The sequence below is a fragment of the Canis lupus genome, chromosome 28, assembly GCF_011100685.1.
Source record: "Canis lupus familiaris isolate Mischka breed German Shepherd chromosome 28, alternate assembly UU_Cfam_GSD_1.0, whole genome shotgun sequence".
In the NCBI taxonomy this organism is placed as follows: domain Eukaryota; kingdom Metazoa; phylum Chordata; class Mammalia; order Carnivora; family Canidae; genus Canis; species Canis lupus.
This window is the reverse complement of record NC_049249.1, coordinates 544871-557867: the sequence shown is the minus strand read 5'-3', so window position 1 is coordinate 557867 and position 12997 is coordinate 544871. Positions and strand designations below refer to the sequence as shown.

General features: G+C 38.2%; 1 protein-coding gene across 8 annotated transcripts in view; it reads right to left on the bottom strand.

Annotated features, from left to right (window-relative positions):
* Positions 1-5266: 5266 nt before the first annotated feature.
* MAPK8 (mitogen-activated protein kinase 8) overlaps positions 5267-12997 on the bottom strand; it is a 119836-nt gene continuing 112105 nt past the window's right edge. For 6 of the 8 annotated variants that reach the window (XM_038578014.1, XM_038578019.1, XM_038578015.1 and 3 more), the window contains one exon: positions 5267-9797. In XM_038578014.1, coding sequence (XP_038433942.1) covers positions 9652-9797 — 146 coding nt within the window. In that variant the 3' untranslated portion in view covers positions 5267-9651. Of the gene's footprint in view, positions 9803-12997 lie in introns of all 8 variants that reach the window. The other 2 variants (XM_038578018.1, XR_005380344.1) reach the window with 2 other exon arrangements.

The following is a 12997-nucleotide window of genomic DNA, read 5'->3' as shown; positions in this document are numbered from 1 at the left end:
AGAAGACAACAGGCCCCAAATGCAGTCATTCAAACTAAGCCACACATCACAGACCCAAGACTTAACAGTTAGAGCTTTCCCAGGAACGAACGGAATCTTAAACCAGTCCATCGGTAATCATCTGGTCAGTACTAGTTAGGTCATCTAGACCCCAACTGTCCCCTGTAAGAAAGTAACCTTACAATAACCAACTTGCTTTTTTCTAATTTCCTGCTCCCTCTGCCTATAGTAATTTTTCATTTTGTACAGCTCCTCCGAGTTCCTTTCTATGTTAGACTCAATTCTGCCCAATATTTATGAATCATTGAATAAAGTCATTAAGATCTCAATTTACAAAAAAAAAAAAGACCTAAATTTACTCAGTTGAATTGTGCTTTTTTCCTTTTTTAACAGACATACACATAAAAAAGATACATTCAGATTTTAAGACGTGCTCTAAAAAAAGGGATCCCAGGGCTGCATTTTAGGCAGTTTGGTCCGGAAGTCCTGAGAAGGTGAATCTGAAGACGGAAGGACAGACAGGGCAGCCATGCAACCAGACGGCTGTAGGCAGAAGAAAAAGAGCTGTAGAAGTTTGCATGAGTGATGGCACCAGTGTCGGCATGGTGGGTCACAGGGCAGGAGGCAGGAAAGGCCAGACACTAGAGCCTTGTCACTCAAGGTAGAGTTATTTTAAGGGAGGTAGAAAAGCATTTGAAGGCTTTAAATCAATGGACATGAATTGGCTTGTATCCCAACAAGGCTCTTTGGGCCACTGGTGGAGAGTGGAGAACTTTGGTGGGGGTGACAGGAAGTGGCTGCAGAGAAGCTAGTCCAGGAACTGAGGTCCAGCCCGAGTATAGTAGAGTGACAGGTCAGAAACTAGATAGGAATGGTCTGAAGACTGAATGAGGGATGAAGGGAAGGCACTGTGCCCAGATCAATCTCTACAGAAGTCCTGATGTGAAGAGGAGCAGAAAAATAGGGTAGCAAAGCGAAAGGGGGTGAGAGTGCCTTTTAAGGACGGGAATTACTAGAGCATGTTTGCTGCTAAGAATAATTCAGTAGAGAGGGAAAGATAATGATGAAGAAATGAAGGTGATAATGAGAAGTCTGAAAAAAGATGCAAGAAGGTGGAAGTGTTGGCCTCCGAGACAAGAAGTGGGAGGCCAGAGGCCACAGACTAAACACACACTAAAGTCTTTCAAGAGTCCTGAAAAATGAACATGCTCGCCTTTAAGTAGCAGCCCCGTAACTTACTTGAACAGGAAAACCTTTATTGGCATAGAACTTCTCAGTCTTCCCTCTGTAACCACTGGAGAGCAGAGTGGTTACAAAGTAAACACGGAGTCAGACTGCCCAGATTCAGACCCCCGCCCCACCACAGGTCAGTCAAGGAGCCCTGAGCACATTACTTAGGGTCGCTGTGCCTCAGTTTGAGGGGAGAACAGTTCTTACCAAAGTGGCAAAAACTCTGTGAGCTCATACAAAGCACCGAATGCCTGGCATGGGGTAAGCACTCAATGAATCTTGCTACTAATTCAACAGAGAGCCAGCTAGAATTGGTACTAGTTACTGAGTCACTGAAGGGTTGTAGGAAGGGCAGAGGCAGGATCATTACTTGGGCTGCACCATCTGCCCCTCTACTTCCTCATCTCTGTCTTCCTTTAGAGGTCTCCTGGGGTCATCCTGGTTCCCTTCTCTCATAGTAACCACCTGGGGCTTGGCCGGCCTCATTCTTGATGTGCCCTGCATCCCATCTGTCACTGCTCTTGTGGAGAGTTGGGTATTTGTTTAGGTCTCTAAGGCAGCTGATAATGGATGGAGGGGGGACATATAAGAGTCATCTCAGAAAGCTTGTAAGAAAACCATCTCCCTCATGGTTCTAATTCTATTTGAGAATCACCTTTTCCCTCTCACCTCTTCTGGGAAAACAGGAGCCTCAGAGAGTTTAGGCAACTTGCTGTAGGTGAGGCAACTAGTGTGAAGCCAGGGTTCCACTTTAGGTATCGGAGCCCAAGCTCACACTACTACAGTAATTTCAGAGTGCTATATGTGGTTTCCTTAGGACACATTTTGAGGATCATGAATATTGCATTCCAGAGGACAGAAACAGCATAGATGTAGGCCCTAGCCATTAATTTACCCAGCCCAACATTTATTGAATGCCTACCTCCCAGGCATTACCTAGGAGTTAGGACAGGTTCTTCCATCCAAGGGCTTCCAGAATGAAGCATCTAAAAGAGAACACAGGGTACCTCACAGAACAATATTAAAAGGCAGACAACATGCCTGTCTTATAAGACATTATATCCTGTGGAAAAAAGTGGGAAGTGAACAAATGAATAAAATGAGTTAGCAAGCAAGCACTGGCTATGTGAAAGAAAAAGTCACCGCAGGGAAAGCTCATCAGAGAATTATCTGAGCTAGGTCTTAGGCAATGAGGAGTTAAAATAGGCAAATGCAGGAGTAAGCAACCGAGGCATTGTACACAGAGATGCCATGGTGGAGGTTCAGCTGGAATGAGGTGAACAGTGGGAATGTTACATGAACTAGAACCAAAACAAAATGTTTATCTGTTCTAATTCTTAAAAAAAAAAAAAAAAAAAAAAGGTGGGGGGATGCCAGGGTGGCTCAGGGCATGATCCTAGAGTCGTGGGATCGAGTCCCATGTTGGGCTCCCTGCATGGAGCCTGCTTCTCCCTCTGCCTATATCTCTACCTCTCTTTGGGTGTCTCTCATGGATAAATAAAATATTTTTAAAATATCAGTATTGGTTTTTGGGGCATTTCTCTCAAATGATGAATTATTACCAACCAAAGGGTGGGACTACTTGGGATATAAAAAATTACTTGAAGGTCAGAGCATACAGAAGTTCTCAGGTGGGAGTCAATACACAATTGCTCCTTTGCTCCTGGATACTTCTCTACATTAAACCATTTCTATTCCTTTCCAAAGTTAAAGTCAGCAATTCCATTTGCTTACACTGATTACTTTTATAAAAGTATATGAAGTCATCATTATAGTAGCCCTGTGAGACCATCTCCCATCCTTATGTGACAAAGAAGCGCCAGGCTCACCAAAATTGAGACTTATCCAAGATTGCCCAAATTCGCCATCTTGAGCTCAGGCTAACCTGGATTCACAGGATTCAATAGGTCCCACCCTCTCTGGAACCTTGTCTTGTCAACACACGTGCTTTTTAGTTCCTCTTTTTTCAGTTGTCTGACCTTTCAGTCTTTTTCCTCAAGACATGTCGTGATTCTCTGTATTTCCTGCCAACTTCTAAAGTCCTCGTTACTGTTTCACCACTCACTGGATCCTTAGCAAACAGAACTATGCCCCCACCTATCCAGGTAACTAAGTCTTACATATATTACCCAATAGGAATCCCTTTTCTTCTGTCCACAAAATGATACTAATGGAAATGGGTTTATGAGTCATACAGGCAGATGATGCAGACCTCACGATGGAAGAGACTGGAGAGGTGTACAGGCAGTAAAGGAGAAATTACTCCTTTCCCTCCCATCCTGAAACAAAGTGGCAAGCTGATGCCATACCTGATGTATGTTCCATCATGGTCTCTTCAAACTATGATGAACAAACTGGAAAATAGACTGGATATGCTTTCCCTGCACAACCACTTGTGTGCTGCCAAATCCTTAGGGCTCATCCCCAAATGCTACTCTTGGCCATTTTGCCCAGCTAATGGCAACCTGAGTCCTCTCCTTCCTTTATTGTTCAAAAAGGATCTCAGCTCTCTCAGCTATCTTTGGCTGCCCAGTCACCAGTCTCCACCGCCAGTCTAACCAGCTTACTCCCACTATCCATGTACCTCCTAAAACAAAGGTCTGGTCACATTACTCTTCCCCACAAACTACAAATTCCTACTGCCTTTAAAATGAAGACAATTCCTCCAAATGTTTCAAGTCTTTCAGACTTATCTGTCATATTCTCCTCCTAGACCACATTCATGCCAGGCCATTCCACATTCCTTGCCCATGCACACACTTTTAAACCTCCTTGCCTTTCCCTTAACCTGGGATTACCCTTCCTTATACCAAGGCTCAAAAAATGCCTCCTCTGCAAAATTCTCATTTCATCTGATCAATCCCTGTGTTCCTTCAGCATGGTTCCTGTTCCTCTTCACAAGAGTATTTCAATCAGGCTGACCAGACTGTCATCCATTTTTGTATCTTTCCTTACCCCAGCTTCCAACTTAGGATCTTAGACATAAATGGATTCACCAGTTGACAAAATTAAATGTTGGAAGTCCAGCATTAACAAGGCATATTTTAAGTATTTTAGTTTCAAATGAAGTCCACAGATTCATTAGCTGTAAAGTTAATTCATTAGCTGTAAAGCTAAAACAAGTTTAAACCACAAAATCAGTACAAATCAATTTTTACTTACATGAAGTCAATGCACCTTTTAAGGTACAATACTAAAATAAATGGAGTACTTAGATTAACAAGGACGAACTATTCCCCTTTTATTTAGTGTCACTGGGGTATTACATCACTGGGGTATCAGAACTGGATACTGGATACCAACTGGTGGTGGATACTGACTCAACGCTTTAATGTCTTCTTCTGCCACCCACTGTCTTCCCGGAGGCCTCTCCAGTGACTGTGATAAAACAGATTGCATGCACCAACTTGGCAACCCCATCAGCTGATGGAGCAGCAGTGATCAGGTTAAAGACCTCCTTCCAGTCCTGTCCTCAGAGCAGGAGGTTTGAGTGCAGGCCAGGGTTGGGGATAGCATGGCTAAGATGGTTTTCTGGAGCAAGAGTTGAGTAAAGATAGAGGAGTGTTGTCATACAGAGGCATCCTGGATGTATATAGTGAGTGACCCTGATACTCACAGAGCAGCCTGGCCAGCACAGGCAAAGAGAAAATATGCATGACAAAGGTGAGAACATACTCAGGGCTGAAATCCTCAATTTATTCTGAAATAGATCCTTTTAAATTAATTTTTGCCAAGTGGCCATGATAGCTGCTCTCTCACATAGTTACCAAGAACTAGCTTAAGGGCACTAAAGAAAATTCCTTTTAGATAAACTTTCTCCAGAGACCTCAAGACCTCAAGAAAAGCAAGACTAGGTAAACCAGAAAACCAGCATGGTATTTTAAGCTCTTCACAATCTGTTTAAATCCAAATCTAAGAAACCTGTGCTAACACCACTACCCTTTTAATCCCAATCCACAGGATATCTTAAAATTGCCGGAAAAACTTTTTGCCACAAATCTACATTTTATTTTCAATGAAAAAACTCTTAATTTCATAATTTTCATACCACTTTTTTCTTTTTTATTTAAAATATTATAACCAATTAACATACTAGGTAACAATGTGTACATTCCAGTGGTGCATGTTTAATGACCAGGGCATGAATGATTTAAAAACCACAATAATTATCTCAGCATTCCCTACAAAGTGCCCCATTTTGTTTTTTTCTAGAGAGGAGAGGGAATGGAACACAGGGAAGGAACAGGAATGAAGAAGGAATGGCATCATAGAGGGAGAAAAGCAAATGTCAATTATCGTATGCAGGTTTCCAGGTTTTAAAACCCGTTGAACAGGATTAACTGTAATGAGAAAATAGATGTCACAGTCCAGGTAGACAGCTAGTTCAACTTCATCATTCAGCTAAAAGATTAAGAGCTTCTCAAAAATATACCAAATATCGGGCCTACAAAAGTAATTTATTTCTTTGTAAAATTTACTAAGATTTATTCCTTTTGTAAAATGTAAAGAATGGACTGGTATCACGAGCAGGTTTCTACTTATAAAAACAGACATTAATAATGTTCAACGAACACATCTAACACAATTTTCCAAGATATACAATGAAAGATTTTCCACATGAGTCTCTCTTACTGATGCAAGGTATATATTTTACACACTTATTGGTACTGTGTCAACATTGGCTATAAAGTATTTAACACACATTTATAATTCACACTCAGTAAAGAGCTTACAATAAGGGCAATAGCTTACTTGGGAAAGCATAGAAAATTAGTGTGAGGTAGTTCAATAAAAATCTAGTTTAATTTGTAAATTATTGTGAGAATAGAACATTGTGCAAAATTAATCCACAGGTAACATTTCTCGGAAGTTTCAGGAACGAAGAGAATCTAAACTAGAAATGGCCATAAGTTGTTACTCTTACTAGACTCTCCTTAAGAGCACTTAACTAAGAGAGCAGTTAGTTTGAAATTAATTAGGACTTTTGTTTTCCTTGTGATTTCTCTAATCGTACCCCAAACTATACATTTCTGCTTCAATGCCCTTTACATCTTCATCATTCTTATTATTAAGGAAAAATCAGTTTCCTCTGATTCAGGAAAAACCTAAGAGAGATCATAGAAACACAGGTACACTAACATGTAAAGACACAGAGGCAACATTTAAGAGGGCTGCTAATCATGGAACAGTGGTGTTTGGTTTTTCTACTGATAAGAGAAGTTTACTGGGGTCATGGGGCTTCATGCATTCACTCTACAGCTAATGTGTGACTAATGAACAACACCCACAAACAAACTACAACAGTATTTTTGAAAACAGACTATGTCTTTATCTCAAAATGTTGTACAGGCTTGTGCCTAGGCAACACTGAGTAGTTACATCTTCATATGTGTAGCACATACTGGCCGATAGTGTAAACCAAGTCTTGTTTATAACCCCGAAACAGTTTCACTTGCCCACCTCTGATCTCACTATGAGCTGATGTCCTCTTCACCTTCATCTTTTTAGACAAAACAGGATTAACATGGAACAGAATAACGCAAGGGCTTATGGGAAAGTTTGCTGCTTTGCATACCATCAAGTTTCTCTATACTACAAAGGGGGCTATATGGGAGCCTCCTCATTTAAGAGGCTGGCATTTCTCTTAGTCTGGTGTGAAGCACTGTGCCAACCTGGAAGAGTACACACCAGGAATAATCAGCAGCCAAGGGTGTGTGACAAAACGAGAACTGTTCAGCAAACAGTATGAAAGAGTTGAGATGCTCTATTTATATATATAATTAAGCAATCCCAACACCACAATCATTTTACAAATGATTAGAAAGTAACAGAGTAGTAACCAGGAAGAACTATGTAGAAAGAATTACTGTCTCTTTCCTATAAAGCTGAATAATAAAATAATACAGTTAATAATAAATCTTAATCAAAATGATTTTCTGACAGTAAGATGATGAGTATATTAAATATATAAAGTTGAAAAACCAAAGTTATGAGAAGGTGGCTTTACATAAGTACTGCTTAATAGAAATCTTATTTGCAATTTCTTAAAAAAAAAAAAAACCCCACACCAATGTTTAAGATGTTTTAAAGGTTCAAAAGGTTTATAAAATAAAAAGAACCAGTACATCTTTAGCTTAATAGATTTATGTAATGAGGGAAAGTTGTATTTAGATATTGTATTTTAAAAACCTAGGGCACCTAACATTTAACAGACTGTTTTCAGGATAGAATTTGTTAAGAATTTTAGTCTGCATTGACTAATAAGAATTCCTTTTCTCTGGATCAACTGAAACATGCTGGCTGGCAAGGGGGAGCTGGCATTTACAACAAGTGATACAGTAAGAACACCTGGTTTTCCTTGCTTAATCTGTATCAATAGAGATGGCTTACTGGCAATCAAACATAAAATATGAGAAACCTCTGAAAGCATGTCAGTTGTTAAAGTGCAACAGTGAAATAATCTATCCTAGGGAAAATAAAGCTGATTAACTGCCGAACTAATATAAACTAAGAACACACTCATGCTCAAATTTCCACTAAAATTGCAAATCCAATTGTTTCTATAACTCGAGGTGTAACATTCTCAAAACTCTAATTTGCTTATTAATAAAATTAACACACCATGTTGTATGAGTAGAAGAGGGATTGATAAAAAGGTTGATAACTTCAAGAGGCTAGAACTCACAACTGGAAACCATCAAAAACAAACTTGCTATTTCAAAGCATACAAAAAGGCTAATGTATTTTAATCCTAAATATTGCACATTAACAATAACCTAAAATACCTAACTCAAAAGGCATTTTGCACTAAATATATGAAGAACATGCCAAGCGAACTCTCAGACACTGCATATTGAGATGTACCAGTTCTTGCTCCTGTTGGTCATTAATTCCCATGGACTTTCTGCCTAGAATCTTGTCACTTACTTACATATGCATTTCCCACTTCATTACATGAAATCCTTCTTGTTCCAAAAATAACAAAAAATGTCTGGGGGCAATACAGAGAATGTATTTCAGAGATAGAGACCTCAATGGCATTTACTTAAGAAAAATTTGTTGTGGAGAAAGAATTCTGCAGGTATAAAATGTAAACAGTTAACATACACTTGATAGGAGCAGCACCATTCTTACACTACTCAACATCCACATTGCATGTTTTATTGAAAATTAGGTATAAAAAAACAAAGACTCAGACTAAATAACCACTACTTATGCCTGCTCTGCTCAATGTGAAGAAACAGTCCTTAGAAAATGATATCCTATATATGGCTGTGTGCTACTATTTTCAGATGAACGGTATATTGCTCATTTGATACATCACCTACAGAAATTGAAGTAGGCTTTGGAACCTCCCAACAGCTAGTATAAATATGATTATGCTACAGTTAGAATCAAATGGCCAGAAACACCTTGAGAACTGGTGCTCCCCTGACTGACACTGTGATAGGAAACCAGAAAGGTCCAAGGGCCTGAGGCTGCAGGAAAGGGAAAGACCAGACTCTAGACCACTGCTGGGACCTACAGCCTGAGTAGATTAACTCTGTGTACAAAAACAGGCTCATAGCTAGTAGAAGTGAACCATCTGTTTATTTGCATTGAAATGTATTATTCATGAAGTATCCTCTTGACTTTATGTAATCATAAGCTTTGAGCATGCCACAAATTTGTAAAAATACCATATTCTTTTTACTTTACTTTTGTTGTGTGGGGTTGGGGAATAGGAGGGTGGGGGTAGACGCCCATCATCTTCAAAGACATGCTCTAAGTTATTCTGCCATTTAGATGATGGGACTTTCGCCAAAGAACAATTGTAGGATGCCTACCAACTGTTATAATTAAATTAGGATTGGCAAGTAGCAAATATTGGAGGTTTTTTAACACGTTCATCATTTACAGTAGTTATTCCTGAATACAACTGGCTACAGGTTATTTTCCCTCACTCCTCTGGGGTTATTTCATTGATAAGCACATAACCCTGAAGGATAGCATCATGAACAAAACATTTAAAATAAAATTCTAATTAAAAAAACTATAAAATCTTAAATAATTCATGATATAGGCAAGTCACCACATAATAGTTGCTTAAACAAAATCTTAGAAATTCAGTAAAAAAAAAAAAAATCAGCAGCATAAGATAAAGCAAATATGCAAAAATTTTAAACCATGATAAAATAATTAGGTTTACATTATACAGTTAATTACAGCAAAAATACAATACAGTTTTGTTGCTGTTTTAAAACACAACTTAAGTTTTAAATTACATCACTTGAAATTAAAAAAAATAAACTACTTTACTACAAAATGAATTCTACATTTTTGAAAAATCACTCAAAAATAAGACCACTGAATTGTTTTCAAAGTAGTTCTATCAATGACTAAATGACTCCCCATCCCCCCACCCCCCAAAGGCCCAAGTAGTCATCTACAGCAGCCCAGAGGTCCAGCTGATGCTTCTAAACTGCTGTCTGTATCTGAGGCCAAAGTTGGATCTGTTGACATTGAAGACACATCATTGACAGATGATGACGACGATGGATGCTGAGAGCCATTGATCACTGCTGCACCTGTGCTATGAGAAACAAAACAGCAAATCAGTTGCAGACAGAGTTGCATGCCGAGCTGCCTATACTGTATTGGCTACCTCTAGTGATCAATAATTTTTTTCTCTTGGCTTTGAAAAGGCTCATTAGATTGTGTATGAATAATACTGATAAAACATGCAAAACTGTCTGTACTGCATTTTGTTGGAGAGAGGATCTCAAAGGGATATATGGCCCAAAAGGTTAAAAGACTACTGCCCTAATAAAAATTACTTATCTTTTCACTGTAAACTCCAAACAATATCCTGGCACATCTTTTTTAAAAAAGATTTTAAAACATAAAACATAAAAGTACAAGAAGATTATTTCCTTTACTGGAAGTAAGTTAGCTATAGCTAACAAGCATTTCCTGGATATGTATCGATATAATATATATACATACATACATATACTTACCTATTTATTTATGATTTATTTATTTATTCATGAGAGGGAGACAGAGAGAGAGAGAGAGAGAGAGAGAGAGAGAGAGAGAGGCAGAGACATAGGTAGAGAAGCAGGCTCCTTGCAGGGAGCCCAAAGTGGGACTTGATCCCTGGACCTGGGATCACGCCCTGAGCCAAAGGCAGACGCTCAACTGCTGAGTCACCCAGGCATCCCATCTGGATTTTTTTTAGAAAGTAGCAGGAATAAATAACCAATAGAGAAATCCTTTGAAGGGAGTTGGGTTAGGACATAGGAGGGAATGTCACTGAGGGATGGGAAATATGTTAAAGATGATTCATGTTCTAGGTAAGTATGTATTTTTTTTTTAAATTCTTCTGAGCTATGTGATCAAATAAGAGTCATTCCAAATTTGAGCTTATTAAATAATACAAATTATACAGAAGTTCTTAAGAATACATTTATGGAATAAAAGCAATGGTTTTCATATTGAGCAGTAAGCATTTCTAGGGCTGAGTTTCAAGCACTCAAGGATAAAAACAAAGCTAAAAACAAAGCAGGCTGAAAACCACTGCTCTAGTACCTAGCATCTCAGTGTTTTAAATTATCCCATTATTCTGTCTAATGATGAACAATAAAACTCTCTAGAACAGAAAAGGTCCTTTGAGAGCAACAAGGAAATAACCAGGGACATAGAATAGGCAAATCTTTAGGTTACTGGGGAGGGAGCTGGGAGACAGAAAAGAATGGAACTACTAGAGACAGAACAGGTAACACAAGGTAAAATGAATAAAAGGAGCAGACTGAATAGACTTCAGGCCTGACACTCTACTTCAAATTCAATCCACAAGACTCTACAAAATGTGTCTGTTGACTGAAGAGTACACAGTACCTGGCTAGCTTTGAAGACTTGTACTGAAATATTCAGACGATAAAAGGATTCTACCAAACATACATTTTCATGCCTCTCTTTTTTATTTTTTATTTTTAGATTTTATTTATTTATTCATGAGAGAGAGAGAGAGAGAGAGAGAGAGAGAGAGAGAGGGGCAGAGGGAGAAGCAGGCTCCATGCAGGGAGCCTGATGTGGGACTCAATCCCAGGACTCCAGGATCATGCCCTGGGCTGAAGGTAGGTGCTAAACTGCTGAGCCACCTGGGGAATCCCCTCATGCCTCTATTTTTTAATTAAAATTTCCTTTTATCCAAACTTCTTAATCTGATAAAAATTAACTTTTATTTTTTTAATTTTAAAATTATTTTTAAAGTAATCTCTATACCCAAAGTAGGGCTTAAACTTACAACCTTGAGATCCAAAGTCACATGCTCTACCCAACTGAGCCAGCCCTGGTGCCCCAAAAACTAACTTTTAAATGCATTATATAGGTAACTTTTTCATTTGAAAATCAAATACCTATGGAAAAAAAGGTACCTGTTTCCCCTGAACTTTAAAGCAATCTAGTAAATTCTGAATTATCTGAATGGCAATAATAAGGAAAATCATTCATTTCTGGTAGCTGGGTCATTTCCCTCTCAGGTGAGTCTCTATACACTCAAAGGCATGCAAACTCACTGTATATTAGCCAAACTGAAATAAAGATAGGAAAGTGGGGAAAATAATGTATTTCATTTTAAAAAATCAAGTTGAAATGGTATTGTGATTATCTCATATTCTAATTTGTCAAAGATTTTTCTTCTGTTTTTGCACATAATTAAGAACTGAATATTTTTGTAACAGGTTGATTTACTAAAATAACACTCTCCTCTGCAAGCTAATAACTGAGAATCCAGAAAATGTCTAGAAACCTGCATTCCTGTCCTTGCCACTATTTTATAACTATAGTCAAGTGTTCTTTAAAATGCCATTTCTTTTTTTTTTGTTTTAAGGTTTTATTTATTTATTCATGAGAGACATAGGCAGAGGGAGAAGCAGGCTCCATGTAGGAAGCCCGACGTGGGACTCCATCCCAGGTCTCCAGGATCACGCCCTGGGCTGAAGGTGGCGCTAAACCGCTGCGCCACCCAGGCTGCCCAAGATGCCATTTCTTTAAATTAAGAAGAGATACAACTGCTCCATCTCATGAAATTAAGTTCACTCAAACATTCAACTCTTAGAATGTGCCACTCACTAGGATAGTATTCTTTTTTATTTTTATCTGAAAAAAAAAAATTTTTAGGATAGTATTCTGAAGTATAAAAGTTTTCCAAATAATGGACTTTTCAAATCCCACTTGGATCTCCAACAAGAACAATTTAGTTATGCTACTACCGTACATCAATACAAAGCCAATCAACTCAGCTATTAAAGTATTTATAACACAGCTTTTGTTACAACTAAATTTTAAGTATAAGGTCAAAATTAATTTATGTTTTCAATAGTATCGATATTATAATTTAGAAGACTGCACTCCTGATCAAGGATTTAAAAAATAAAAAATTTTAAAGATGCACAAATATAACCAAAAATGTTATAGAGAGCCACAGAAATTATTTAAATATATGTTTATAGTACAACAAAATGGGCATTTGAAACTATAATTAAAAATCTTACCCACAGGATATATATATATTTTTTTCTTAAAACGGAGAAGAGTTTTAAAGGGATGATTAAAATGGCATCGTTTTACTCAAATTCAAGACTTATCTGTTGAAATACTACTTGGCCTTCAAGGTTCAATTCAAATTTCATCTCTTTCCTAAAGCTGCCCTAACCTCTGTAGCTAAAAGTCTCTGCTGCCAGCCAAAGGCCATATTGGATACTGGAAAAACCGGGTTATCTGA